Source organism: Mizuhopecten yessoensis, unplaced genomic scaffold (assembly GCF_002113885.1).
Source record: "Mizuhopecten yessoensis strain PY_sf001 unplaced genomic scaffold, ASM211388v2 scaffold2417, whole genome shotgun sequence".
In the NCBI taxonomy this organism is placed as follows: domain Eukaryota; kingdom Metazoa; phylum Mollusca; class Bivalvia; order Pectinida; family Pectinidae; genus Mizuhopecten; species Mizuhopecten yessoensis.
The window spans coordinates 116,317-132,528 of NW_018404536.1; the positions used below are offsets into that span (position 1 = coordinate 116,317).

At 34.2% G+C, this 16,212-nt stretch overlaps 1 protein-coding gene across 1 annotated transcript in view; it reads right to left on the reverse strand.

The window, feature by feature from the left end:
- Nucleotides 1–244: 244 nt before the first annotated feature.
- LOC110445923 (synaptotagmin-10-like) overlaps nucleotides 245–16,212 on the reverse strand; it is a 34,077-nt gene continuing 18,109 nt past the window's right edge. The window contains exon 9 of the mRNA XM_021490796.1: nucleotides 245–3,338. Coding sequence (XP_021346471.1) covers nucleotides 3,264–3,338 — 75 coding nt within the window. The 3' untranslated portion in view covers nucleotides 245–3,263. The remainder of the gene's footprint in view (nucleotides 3,339–16,212) is intronic.

Genomic DNA, 16,212 nt, shown 5'->3' on the forward strand with positions numbered 1-16,212 from the left:
AATTAAATAAAAAAATGCATGTCCGTTTGTATATCAAAACAGAGATATCATCAATACCATTAAGATAGCATGAAAGCAAGGAGGGCCACATGTATCAATAACTACATCCTCAATATCCCTTAGTTACGCTCACTTTCGCTCTCTACACCCCTGGAATATGTCATAGCAAAATTGAAGGAACGAAGACAGCTGTTTGATTGGTCTAAGGAAAAAAACCTGACCAATCGCTAGGGTGATACCTGTCCTTTGAGGATTACAAAAGAGAGACGCCCGACTTCAAAGCCTGTCAAGTTTTACCGTTATGTGACCGCGATATTCTTTTAATGAACATCAAAGGGTTGAACTAGTCTTCTTGTCTCATCAACAAGGTGGCGCACACCGAGGGTTCAATTTTGCTATGACATATTCCAGGGGTGTAGAGAGCGAAAGTGAGCGTAACCCCTGGATATCGAGGATGCAATAAATATTACTACTGCAGTATACTGAAATGTCAATATCAAATTAGTTTATACTAAAATGAAGTAAAGTTATACTGTAAACCGCTCTTTATTTGCGTTAGCTTTATTTCACCTACTATGTTTGTTGATTAAAATTGCCAAACTCGATTTTTTGAATTAAATAGATGCAATTTTAATTCCGATAGTATTGTCTCTGGAAGTAATATTGGCGAAATATGTACATGTTGCTTGTTGCGGATAAACGCGAAAATTGGTCATTTGCGAAAATAGAGTAATTTACAGTAATAAAAACGTTACTCTGAACAAATCGAAGCTCAAAGTCTATGGATAAAATGCATTTAACACAGAATGGAATTTAAATAGCAATACAGGTGAAATTATTAATAATTTGTATTTAAAAGAAAACAAAAATACATCGGTCACAGATTCTTTCGTCTCAAACGCAGGTTTGTCGTTGATATTGGACCAATACCGCAATACTGTACCGTAAGATATTAAAGGATACATAATAAGATCATCAAAAACAAGAACATAACATGATACTGTAATTGTCAAATCAGTCCGAATGACGCAAGTCCTTCCCCTCTTGACAATTACAATTGCTTTATGACGAATACAAAATGGGATAGTCTCAAGATTCCCCGAACTATTCCCACAATCTCTATGCACATAACTTAAACAAGAGGACCGCATCAATTAACATGTAGACCTCAAACAAAGAAAATAGATTTAACGACAATACGAAATTCGTGATATTACATAACAATCAGCATAATAGCAAAATAGTTAATTGTTTTTCATTACGGGTAAATTTTGTAATGAAAAACAATTAACTATTTTGCTATTGTGCTGATTGTTATGTAATACCGAACGCAATAATATTTATATTCATATGTGTATTTATTTAAGGTGCGTGACAAAACAGTGTAAATCATATGAATAGCGCCTCAGAGAAAAATAGACTAATCTAAGAAAAACAAATCCATGTTATAGGCCTTACTATTTCACTTGATAATGCAAATGACAGCTCTCATAATGAAACTGATGTCCCGGAAACGCATCACAAGATTGATATCAGTGTCGTGTTACGATAAGATACCAAATATGAGTAAAAAAAACAAAAATCAAAACAGTATGTTATTTATCAATAATAAAAATGAATCTTTACTAAACCTACAAGCAATGTGGGTGAGAAGAAAAATATAAATATCAAAAGTTATACATTTGTTCTAATGACATAATAAGGATACTATCGAAGTTTCTACCACTGTTGATATATTTATATATACATTAGCAATTCAAAGACAAATACAAGTTTGCTGACCATTATATGTGATGTTAAATCTGGGTCAGTTGGTCATATCACTCAGGCCAATCCGGATTCTAATCAGCAAACCCCAGATACTTCATTGTTTCCAATCCCTCCAAAAAGACCCATATCACGCCGATCTGTACTGGATCTTGGTAAACCTGTTGTTGTCTTAAAACTCCCTAGTGATAAGACTCCAGCGGAACGCCCTATTTACCATTTCTACGACCCTCAGACCAGGGGAATGTCAGAACTAAAGGCACCCATTGTGGGGGTATTGAAATTAGCCACGGTGCATCATGTTAACTGCACTTCACCCTGCATCTGTTCACAGTAGGGTAGTTGTTGATAGCAAACTGGAGATCCACTGATATCAAACCATAAATTTAGATGGCTATTACATCTGATAAAATATTTTCTTGGGAAATGCCAAAACCAAAGAGGTTCTTTTGGATCAAAAACTATAGATAGCTATCAACTCTACTGATAAGGAATATTATTAACTTTTGGAAAATGCATTAAATCTCTGCAAGAGCTGGTGAAGATAACGGTGTACACCGTCGGCCTCAAACACCAGCCCCATATTTTGCTTGTCAACAGCCCTACTGAAATGGCCTACCCAGATCTTAATCTTGCGGACCAACATCAAATCTTTCCCTCTGGAAGAATGGCTAATACCACTAAAACTCTATCAGTAACTTGTTAGCATAGTGTTAGTGAGATTTTCTTTGAAAACTACGATGATCTAAATTTCATTAAAGATAATATCGTGTAGTTCTTAAACCCTCTCGACATAGTCTTTTGTTATAAAACGTAAACGTTGATTGGTCATCACAACTGTTGCTTTCCCTGAAGACTTTTTTCACATTTTTTCCAAAAGTTAATCAAAAGCGATTTAACGTTTCCCGCTGTATTAATACCATGACAGAGACCTTAACTGTCAAAAACGGAGAGATAAATAGGCATACTAGATCAACCTAAGATTTGCCGTCAATAACGTCAAAACGTAAGTAATTTCGACCACGTGTCGAGTACAATCTGCACGTTTCTAGGTCGAACCTCTTTCTTAAGAGAATCTTACTAAAGATCGCAGCAACCCTTTCTAAACGAACATATTTTTTGTGTGTTAATTGCTACCATCTGTAATTATTTCTGACGTCGTCAAAAACTGAAAGCGACATCTGTGATAATAACTCGTGCAAAAACATCTATTATGTCGATAGATTTGTTTAAATCAGTACATATCCAAAGGAAATTAACGAAATATTGACTTTCTTTTTAAACACATGGACAACAAAGTACAAGAGGATTTGAAAATAAGCTTGAACACGGTATCGAATCAAGTCTGAATCGTATCAGAGGTTGTGTATCCACAAGCAAGATTGTAAAACAGGAGTATGATGATGTATCTACATCATCAATAGTTAGCTATGTTGAATCAGAGTTGTCGTCCTTGTCCATTGGTACTTCCGTGTGGTCTACGGGTGACGTCACAGTTACTTTATGGGAATGCCTTCTACCATGCGAATCTTACCGTGGGCGCCTGCCTTGCGACAACTCACGCTCACTACCTGTAATGATAATAGCTATATTTAGCAAGAGAATGATCATGGAATAATGTGTACCAAACACAAAACGATATTAATCATACTAATAATAAAATCATGTATGCATATATTTAGGTAAGTCTAAAATATATACAGGTTCTCACAACACATCCTGATATAACAAAAGTGCATTACACCTGTCACGCCTAAAAACACGGAGTTTAAATATTTAGACCGTCAGCCGGTCAGATAATTTGTAAGATTGCACCAAAGAAGCATACTGAGGAGATTAAGTAATTAAGATTTAACTCCTGTTTACTGTTTGATTAAACATATAATATCAAATTTTGCACACCAGGCATGCATATTTCGAATATTAAACTCTCATTAGTGATATACGAAGCTATAAATGCTGCATTTTGAAAGGGTGAGATGAATGAAAACGAATAGGGCAGGGATCAGTGCTGAGCTCCTATCATCAATAGATAAATTGATTGCAGACATTTGGAAACTGAAAATCAGTTTATCATATTATCATCATTTTCAATAGATTTTAATATCAGCGGAAATAAACAGTACTTATTGAAGAAATATTGTGTTTTTTTCTACGATGAAGCAAACAGAACAACTTAATTATTAACAAACACACGTATTACATACAATGACTATTTATACACAAATCATACACATACAAATGTTTCAACAATCAACGTTTAGCCTTGACTGCTGGGTGAACTGGTCATAAACGGTAAACATGTTTCTCTTAAAAATTACTTTGGATAAACATAATGTATATACATGTACATAGCAAAACATGACATAGAAAATAATCTGTAATATAATATTATTGTATACGCAAAGAACACGATTTATATCATTTCTTGGATACATTTAAAACAGATGGGATGATTTTCCATCCATCTTCATGTACTTATGTATATAGTTATGGTACCTCCACTTGTATCTGTTTATATGGTAGGAAACACGAATGTACAATTACTTTGTAAACTTTGCATGTAAGGCACTTCGGTGCCAATTTGTCGTCCTGTCTGGTGCATAACACCTGACGAAATGTCTCAGATTGGAAACAGGTTTATGATGAGATTGCTATCAAAAATAACCTATGAAATAATACCATTTTTTGTAGGAACATCTGTGCTAAGATGCTTCCAAATCGCTTTACTTGATGGAAGGGTCTCAAAGCAAGTGTGGACGCTCCTGGGCGCTGAGGGGCACTTGAACCTACTTGAGACCACAAGTATGTTTGTCATATCACTGTTATAGCTAACAACAAAGTGGTCCCACTCCACGCTCCAAACCCACGTCACAATATTTACTTGCCGTTTCGGTTGGTTCTTTATATTACGGGAAGAACCGTCTTTGTAGACTAAACAATGCTCAAAGATGCTGATAGACTGATGTCGCAAAATATTATGAACTGTTATTTGGAAACAGTTTTGTAAGTTTCTCACCAAAAATCTAATGTCTTTACTCCCAGAAAAAACAAACCTCATTCTCAACGCAGAGATTTGACATAAAGCAGACATATATATAGAAAATCAGGCTAATTCAAATAAAACTTTTTTACACTAACATTAGGGGGTATGTAATCACTCCGGCTGCCGAGTGTAACACTAGTCCCTTTGTACCGTCTTAACATCCCAATTCTCAGCCGTCTGTACCGACGTTCATACACTTCAACTCCAAAAGGAGTGTGTGTTAATATTACTGATGACACAGTAACGCATAAACAGTTTGATCAGGGACACCAAAGGGAGGAATGAGATAAACCAGGTATATTAGATAGTGATAATTGTCACAACAATTATGTATTACACAACCCCAACATAGCATATATCACAGTATAATGAATATGTTGTTCTAACGTAAATTCCCGCTCATTTATACAATCTTACGTGTGTGTTTTCGATGAAAAGAATCAAAGAAATGCTTGATAGACAAGTACAATTATTGTGATAAAAGTTTAAACATTTAGACTTCTATTACCATAACCACGCCAATCATAACACAATTGTTATGGATAACAATGACTGGTGCAAACACTACAACCGATTATAAAACAATCGAGGAGAAACGTCGCCAATCATTAGTAAAACTAATATACAAGGAAGTATAATATCACCAATAAACATTAAATGAATTAACCAAACATGCTAAAGCACGGAAAAAATATTTACTATCAGAGAATGTTCCACATAATGGGGATAGCATCTGCATATAAAAGGTAAAGCCATAATGGTAATAAAGTCGACGTCGCTGGCTCTGTATGTGCCAATAACATGTGAATGAGAGTTTGAATTCCACAACAAGGAATGCATTGGTACATCAGCCAGTTCGAAGTTTTCAAACGTTCAAAACAAATTCTGCGTTTCAAAATAAGTACATTGGATAACCAGTAAGTCTTTTCAATGGGCATGGTCTACCTCTTATTTACATTTGAAATAGTTGCAGTATGATTTGACAGGATTCATCGTTAGGTCCGACATAAGCCTACCGTGTGTATTGCGTACATCGGCTAACAGGTGGAGCAACTAAGTCATCACGTACGAAATGTGAGGGTGTTGGTGAGAACTGATGGACAAACGAGTGAAACAGGGACGTTAATATCCTTCCCACGACACCAGACTGCATCAGAAACAGTTCCTCAGACAGCTACAAGTGTTTCAATGGTAAACAAAAATAGTAAATTCTCCAGTTTCCAAAATCTAGTTTGATATATATAATGGTAATATTTAAAACATCACTTATGACTGACTTATGCAACACCAATCATTGAAGAGGCCAAAGTGTAAAAATGCTTGCCACAATGAACAATTCTTTAGTACCATCAGGAAACATTCAAAACATGTGAAACAACAAGCGTATTTTTGTTATCCTTTTTGTTTAAAGATCTGAATAAGTTTTCCCAATTTGGTCGCAACAGTTGCCATCATATTTTTCACAGGTTATGCCCCTGATGTCGACTTTCAAATATATATATCGATGTTCAGTAAAAATAAGCATTTTACGGATTGATACATATAAATCTTGCCGTTTTCGCTGTGTCAGTCAATTCACACATTTGAGAAAGACATTTGACAGCATCATGATAAATTATTCGATTTGTGATTGTTTGTAGTAATCTAAAATGAAATTCTTCGTCGCATGCATTTGCCTCTGTTTTCAGAGGAAAAAACCTAAACACGGATTATGAATGTTACAGTTAAATGCAAACGTTTGACGTCACGATCACAAAAACATCCACCTTATTATAAATTGTATTCCTTTGCCAAAATTTATTTTATCTTTAATTCTGAAAGACAAATTCCAAATGCATTTAGATTTAGGTTTAAGTTTATTTTCTCTAGCACTTTTTAAAACCATAATAAACAGAACGGAAGTAACAAATCAGCCTCAACATACCCAGTGGACCATGTAATATTGGTCTTTAGCTACCCTAGCACTTATAAGATATTTTATAGAAAGAAGCATTACAATGAAAATGTAACGTTGGAGCTAAATGTGGATGTTTGACGACGCCATCGTCGCCGAATCAGCAACACATTTGCCTCACTTTCGCTCATTCGTTGCGGCGAGACAAAAAACAACGACTAACAGTATACACCATTGAACTGTTCACTAATACCTTAACCTACCTGTGAACTGATCACTTTATTCTAGTTCCTCTATTTTAAAACATACAATATATTTTAAACAATCATACGCGCAATGTTTGCAATTACATATATGCCATGCAAGTTAGCGAAAATATGATCCACTCGAAAAGAACCGGCTTTAGCGTAGCCTTTTATAATGTACGATGATGTATACAATCGGAACTGAATCATTTATACTGCACGCTTTACCCCTTACAAAAAGTGAAAACAACTACATATTACGTCAAACGTCAAATAATCACTGACACTGGTAATGACTTAATCTTAAAACTAACACTTTAATCATTACCGACAATGACAACAATTTAAACTTAAAGTACCTTATTACCAACAGCATGAGCCGCCCAAAACGGCGTAATTGTCCATACAATGTAACAGACTTGTACCTATACCTTTAATTCATAAACAAAAATGACGCTAACTCAATCTTACCTCAAATGATACATTACAACCCACACTTACACTGGCAGAAACCTGCACCAACGCAAATTAACCCAACTGACAATGGCTACATATTACACCAACAGTAACTTCGTTATAGACAAAGTCACTTGCTCAATCCTGCACAAAAAAAAATCTTCATTACCGACACTAGCAAGGGTAGAAATTTACACTAAACTTTATATCATACTGACACTGACAGAATCTTACACCAAACGTTTTCATCATACCTACACCAACTTGTAGTACTTGCAATTGTTTGCAATATGTAGTTATAAATCGGATACTGCATATTGCTGTAAGATGCACGTAACACACACAACAAAGGTGATTGGTCCTTTTAAATCTAATAATCAATACAGTACGCCAAAAATTAATTACACTGCACCATACAGCTGTTTCGTCCTTCTAGGACTCATCAGTGACACTAGGGGCCAAAATGATATCAATCCAAACTGGTCTAAACTATGTTCAAACACAAGGAGGAGACTAAAATACATTGTTAATGCCAAAAAGCAAACCAAAAGCTCGTCATAATTAAATCCAAAACAACATAACAGCAATACCTCATTTGCAGTAATGTTCAATCAATATCAAAATAAATCAAATATCTGTTTGGCACGTATTAATAATAAATCAAAACTAACGCAATTATATATAGGAGGTAAACCAATGAACTAAAAAGTAAACAAAACATCTTATCGTTGTGTGTTAGCTGGTGGTTATGTCTTCATATGTCAATTAAAAGCATTGATGTTATATAAGGCATGCAAAACAAAAATATATTTGTCCAAGTAGCTAAAGAATTACGCAAGGTAAGCATGAGACGGGGTGTACACAAAAGGCGTCTAAAATATCATAATCATCAATACCTTTTCTTAATGGAGTTAAATATATTGAATACGTCTCTCCCTGGTCATTATACAAATGTCCTTCTTCAACACAGATGATGTACAGAATCGTAAAGTAATATTATTTCAGCTTCCACTTAAAACCGGTTATTGTAGCATTGCTTGATGTATGGGGTATGCTCGCTTGACTGATTATCCAGGGCGAAAGGAGTCAGATTTATGTAGCATACATCTCCAAACACATCTTCTTGGTCCTGTTTGCTTGGCTGCATTCAAAACAGAATCAATGTATCTAATATATATGAATTTGATTTAGTCATGTTTTCAATTCCCCATTCTCTTCAAAGTCACATCATTTTAGTCAGGTGTGAGGGACAGCTGTTTTAATTCGACGTGCTTGTTTACAAGGTGAGAAATAGATGCGATGTGTTCGTGGCATCTTGTGTTGCATTGTCCAAAAGCTGTTAGCAATTGTAATTTATGGTAACGTATTTTTCAATATTAAAACGAATTAAATGAACCAGATATGTCAATTAGATGGTGAAATACACTTCACCTGTACAGGGCCCTCACACACGACCAACATTCTATCAATTTTGTCACAGGCAAAATTATATAAATATCTCATTATTTAACAAGTCTCTGATGTGCCAGGTGACCCCTCCAAATAGTGTGAAATTGGAATTCAAAGTAATTTTTTGGATAAAAAAATAATTTCATTGAAAATTTGAAAATGAACCAACAATTTAAGATCTTATCAAAGGATCCAGAATTTATATAACTTGACATAAACTGTTGATACAGAATAACATAAATATTCATGTATTTTCACTGGTGATCGTAATTTCTTCCACAAGACACTAAACGTTGTTAATTAGAAAGCGATAAAATCACAGGACAGTTCCATTTGAATGGTGTTATGTAGAATTTTCAATTTTTTACAATCTCAAACGTGCTTGATTCCCATTAAAATAGTTGGATGCCAGGTAAGCATGAAAACATAGCCCATAAAATGGGTGGGCATGACAAGAATATTAAGTGAAAGTTGAATATAACACTAACCACAGGGTCGTGTTTATGTGATCACTGAGGTGAGGCTGCGAGTATATACACCGTATTTATGAACTAACCGAGCAGAGTGCGTGAGTAACGTTTGATAGCCAGTTTAACAAGTAGCACAACTGCATCGACAAAGGCAGCAAGTGAGAGACATTACAACAGTATTCTTCTTTGTAAATAGTAATTACATGGATGCATTCTGCTTACAAAGGATGTTATTAGGTTATGGCAATATTAATTTAATCATAACGGTAATAGCTTATGAAGTGGTAATTGCACATTATCATCGATGGACCATTTACACATTGTACCTGGTTATAGGGGCGTTTATAGACAGCATGACTGCATGGGATAGTTGTTGTAAAGCTAGGTCGAGTACGTTATACAATGTATTTCATACAACAGTACCAAAAAAATAAGTACTACGTGGTATATGGACGCGACAGTGATGGTGAACTCAAATGTGGTAGGCCAAGTAGAAAAGAGACAATTTTTATCACCTTCAAGAGAAAATGACAATATTTTTTTCCAAAATTGAAATATTTCAGTATAATCATTCAATATTAAGATCTGAATTCACATTAAAAATACATACGGTCTAATTATTCTTTCTTTAAATGCATTAGTGTTTTTCTTCAGATAAGGTTATTAAGAATGTATCAAAAAGTATGTATGAACATAACAAGATATATATGCATATACTGAACGTGAATCATTAAAGACGACACAGTTGACAAAAAAGGAAGTAAAATTCCATTTACAGATACATAACATATGCATGAACTCATTTGTGAAAAAATGTCAATCAATATCAGTCTTAAACGAACTATAAGATTACGATTAAAATGCTTATTACATCCATTCCATAATATCGTACTAATTGTTAATAATTCTCCAGTAATTTATGATCGTATTAATAAGACAAAACAATGTGAGAACTGACACCAGTTATAGTAGACAATATTCCAACGATGATGATGATGATGATAATGATGATGATGATGATGATGATGATTGAGATGGTGATGATGGTGATGATGCCGACGAATGCAATTATTGTGGAGATGATGAAAATATATTGTTTCAGCAGCAATAAATATGGTATGCTTTCCTAGACATCATCAAGCTGGTATAGACCCTGGCTCGTGAATTCCTGATCTGTCTTTTATCGCTACAGTATCTATTGTGATAACGCCATCAAATCGGATAAGATTAATGGTCACATCACGATAAGTACACATAAAGGTCAAGCTAATATATCAGCAAGTCTTGCGAACCTCAGGCCTGCTATTCCCATCACAATACATTATTTCACTGGAATACTGGCAAAGTTTTCTGAACGGAATATAACGACTCAAAGAATTAAAACAACTCAAAAGAAGCAATTTTATCTTCAGAAGCATACTAGCACTTTTTCGGCATCTTAATATCTTTTAAGAGAACGTCTTGAGACAGACCTAATGCCACATTTTCAGATGGTAACACTGATGGTGAAAAATTAAGCTCTCGGAAAAAACACCGTCATATCATTAATAGATAAGCATCTTATGTTTCATTTCATATGCACGTTCTTCCAATTTTCAATATAAATGTGTACGTAACATGCTCCTTTCTAAAATTAACAACTCCAAACGTGGTAATTTAAACTTTATTTACTGAAATGAAATTTGATTCTTAATAGTTTTTAAAACTTCCACAGCAAATAATTTCTAATTTAATGTCACATAAAGTAAAAGTAAGCCTAAGTGATTACTTCTAAATCGAGAAGATTTCAGCATGAGTTCCCACCTTTTAAAATAAAATCTTTTTTTAAATACACAGATCTGACAGGTGCACCAAGGGGGAAATAATTGCTCATTTATTTAATTTTAAATCGTCTGAAACTTCACATAGAGAAACGCAGTTGTAAATTGTATGTGTGAGTCAGTGGGACAGGATATATGGAAGAAAGCAATTTTAGTGACTCGAACAACACCATCAGTGTATAGGTTTGACGACAATGAAATTCATATCGAGCTCAAAATTTGTCAGCCACGCTTGACATGATTTGCTTTAAAAGGATCATGGTAGGCTGGTATAGTCCTACATGCACAAGAATACGGTTTTGTGCAATCACAAATTAACATAGACATTTTCAGCCAACTTATTCCAGACCACCCACCCCAGTCACACGCTATCCGTAGTACCATGCTATACAACTACTGCTGACCCAAAACAACCTTAAACATAACACCTTCAAATGCTTCCACGGGAGTGAGTCAATCAAGTCACTATATTTGTGTACTTATTTGGAAACGTGAAAAGTGCAAATAATGACGACAACATTTAACAAGAAGGAGAAAATTGGGTTAAAATAACCATTTTAATGACATATAACACATAGTTTACGGAACAGTAAAATCTATAATGGAAATGTAATTTCAGCCTAGTTATCAACCAATCATAGCAGCTAATCAGAATATCACAGTGTAAAACCTAACGCTGGCCACGTCTGGAAATCTTGATAAAAATACACTATATCGAGATAAACGTCTCAATTCGGTAGCAATAACCCTAAAACGAAAAAGAGCAATTCTATGCATGTATTACCATTGTATTGTAACTTACAATGTTCTCTACTTAATTCTTTTAACACAAAAAATAAATTTAAGCAAATTCCCACACAATGGTAGTAGTAGGTCTCACATATTGATAATGGAACTAGTTCAATACAACTTATTATTTGTCACAAAATCGACCCCTCGAAAACCTCCAGCTTTATTGAGAATACTGCCAGTAAATACCCTTGAGAGCATGTTATCGAAATTTGAAATGATATAAAATACATTACATTGTATCGGAAGAAAACACATGTTACCAGGCATGAGAAAACCCATTGGACATTTTGATCAGAGCGCCATATTACAAAGATGTAATCGATAAAATATCCATGTTTCATAACAACATTAAAATGCATCTTAAAATCCTCGCCTTTTACACTTGTGATATTTCTAAAATAACTACATGTACTAGGCTTACAAGTTAAATGTGTATCGATGGAGATTTTGGAGAACGAAATAATGAATATCCATGTCATTTTAAAGACCCAAAAGGTGAAACGTTCATCACATTCGACATCGGAACTTAATGACATGTACTGAATACAAATTCAATGAGAGTAAAGTGATTACTGTTGGAACAATTCTAAGATTCTGCGTTACAAACCGGTGATAAATGAGAGCAACACTAATGGACCCCTTGTAGACTACTAAATAAAGAATAGAAAGACAATCACTGAAAGTACCACGACCAACACAAAATGGCAACCTCTTAAATGACATTGCATCCGATTTCAAGAAGACGAAAAACATCAAAATTGAAACAAACTGAAATAAACTATCACATAAAAATGTCCATGAACAACGAAAAACTGGAGAAAAACAAACATCAACTGTCATCATATCGTATGGTCTTGCTCCGACAGAAATTTGTCTTCATATCAAATGTTTCAGACAAAAACGAAAAATAGAGATCTAAACTGCCTTTATATCAAAAGTAATTATATTACAGGGGGACCATAAGAATGCCAAATGTCACCAAGCAAATGTACCCTGTAGCAACACGAAATGGAGACAACAAGAAATGTCTCAATCTGAAATGTTCCAGACACCAACACAAAATGGAGAATCATGTAATGTCATCATCGTAATGTTCTAGGCACGAACACAAAACGGAGACAAGAAACGTATCCGTCTCAAATGCTCCGAGCACCAACAATAATGGAAAACACGAAAAGTCGTCATTTTAAATGCTTCATATACAATCACAAAACAGAGATGACAAGAAATGTCTCCATATCAAATACTCCACGCATCAGAAAAGGAAACAAGAAACTACTTCTTCATCTAAAATGTAACTACAACAGTATAAATGGAGCCAACATAAACAGTATACCAATCAAATGTTGCTGGAACCCTCCAAAACGGGGATAGGAGTTGTCTTTATTTCTAACGTCATAATAACACCACGAAATTCTGATACCACAAACAGTCTTCATATCACATTCCCAAGACATTAGCACAAAATGAAGATAGCATGAAGAATCCTCCTATTAAGTGTTACAAAAGTCGAAACAACAAACTGTTACCATATCAAATTCTCCAAGTACAACCCCAAAACGGAATCAACAATAAATATATTTATCTCAAATGTTAGAGGCATCAACAAAGAACGGAGACAGCAACGGAGGTTTTTATCTCAAATTCCCCAGGCACCAACACAGAATGGAGAAATGAAATGTCTTCATAGCAAAATGTTTTAGGTAAACACAAAACAAAGACAATAATAAATGTCTTCATTTCATATGTTACAAGAATGCCACAAAATAGAGACAAAACGAATGGCTATCAAATGCTCCTGACACCAACACAAAACAGAAACAACATGAACCGTCATCAAACGTAAACATTCCGCAATATTGAGGTTCCAGCAACTTGATTTGATTTGAATATTTGAAACGCTCTTTCTGATATATCTATATATCATATACTGGTAATTAGGGATACCATATGTATGAATGTCAATTTCAAATCAATAGTGATATATAAATCTGTATGCCACACTCGGATAACTTCACCCACCCACTCAACACATTGAGCAGTTTAGCCTAGTTTTATTCCAACAGGATATAATAGTCACTTGTAAAAAAATATTACAATTTTTGAAGAATGAATGATTAATACTATAAGCTTTCTTGTAAATGTTTTTCATATAAATATATCGGACGTGGAAGTGTGGGAGGACATGACATGAAATCAGATGTATTTATATCAACTCTGAGGGTATATGCCAACGGGGATGTTGTCTATAGTAGAATAATAACTACCACTTCAACTGTGAGAGAAACATGTGACTGGGTGAACGATATTTAAATGTGAAACCTGAAGTTGTTACAACGCCATGGATCAGCCAACAACACATCAAGATAATGTGACTTATAAGTATATATATCTGAAAATGGATTTATAATAACTCGGGTGATTTTAGGGTATACCATAATTTATGAATAACGAAACCATTAACTCCATAAGGAATATATAAATTAAATTCAATGTGGAGAAACATCTTGTAGTACATACATATAAGCTATAATGAACATAAATCTGACTCTGTCATTGGGTTCAAATTCTTGATGACCCCAGAAAGAGCATTCTTTTGTATAGCGCCACGAAGCATGTTAGTATCGCCAGCGTTACAATGGAAGGTGTAGAAATAACATTATAAGTGGTATTCTGACACCTCCATAAACACTCTCCTCCATTTATACTTCATCCATTAATGAAATTGATTTACATTATACATTGATTCTTTCTCCGGAATATGAGGTTTAATAGCTTATCCATCAAGTAACATAACACAGTGTATTATTGTCCGCCTCTGACAAACAGTAATTTATGATATTCTAACTGCAATGGCACTTTAATTTCCTATTTTTTTCTTCTCTTTTCAGATGAATTATTATCCAATATGGTTGTATTTGTTCATGTTACAAAATAAAATGATAACTGTTTTGGAATTTTTATTGTTATGTTCATAATTGAACTCCTGTTTCAAAACAATATTCAAAACATGTCTGAATTCAGACATGAGATTAAAACAACCTAATAATTCTGTGATTTCTTGATTTTCATCAATGAATTTAAAAGAACACAATAATTTGTATTTTTCCTAATTTGTTCCATGACAGAAAACAGATATTGGATTGAACATGTAGTATATATGTATCTCACAAAGATGGATATGAGTTGTAAATTTATGTGTTAGTTTTACAAAGTCTGAAGATGAAAAACAAAACTATTACAAAATGTGCGATTGTCAAGTTGGTGGGTCTGTAATTTGAGAACAAAACACTTAAATTGTAAGTTTGAGACATATTAAAGAGCAATTCGAGACAATTCCACAACTGACTAGTTCTGAAAGCTGCAAAATGCTCTTCTCACGATAATAAAGAATTGTATTATGGGTGGGTCATAACTCAAGACAACAAGACCATCAGGAAGTTTGACACATATTACAGAGCTGTTCAAAATAGTCCCTCAACTCAGTGATTCTGAAAGCAGGCCACTGCCCGCAAAACAAAAGCCTGAAATACAACCCTAGACATGATACAGGATAAATCAAGCTTGAAGTCACAACGCTTCTTGCAACATTAGCGCAGGTACCAAGCAGAGTCATAAACAAAACTTGCTGTCATACACACATCCAACTTAAACAAAGAGTCTTTGAGACGATTCCGACAAAGTCGTTACAGCTATTTGTCAACAAAAAAATGAGCCAAAAAACCTTGAGTTGACAACACCACATTAAAGAAGCCCATCTTAACAAACATTATACCCAAACACGAGGATTTAAAACCCTTTGTAGTTACTGTGTACCAAATCTAGCATTACTTCAACTCACGTATCTATTACACCTTATGGTATATGTTAATTACTTTGAAAATGCATGATGGTCATTAATACTTAGTAATTAGAGAGAAAAAATTAAATAATATTACAATTAAGTTGTTGCTGCAATCTAACAGATGATTATCAGGTAATTTGGAGTAATGTGATAACTCTCATGTACGCAGACCTACATCAGAGAAATGTAAAACAGTCTCCTTGATTAATTACTTTTCTATAATAATCCTGTTAATTCTGCAAAGAAAATCCAATCAGTTTTGATATTTCTTTCTAAAATAACCATACAACATCAATTAAAAGCAACATTATTCAATTTCAGTAGAAATCATTGTATATATGAAACTTGATAATAAAGATAGTTTTTTAATATGTGTTTAATTTTGTTCAGCTCTGTCTCAAGGACAAGGCAAAACAGATAAAATGTCTC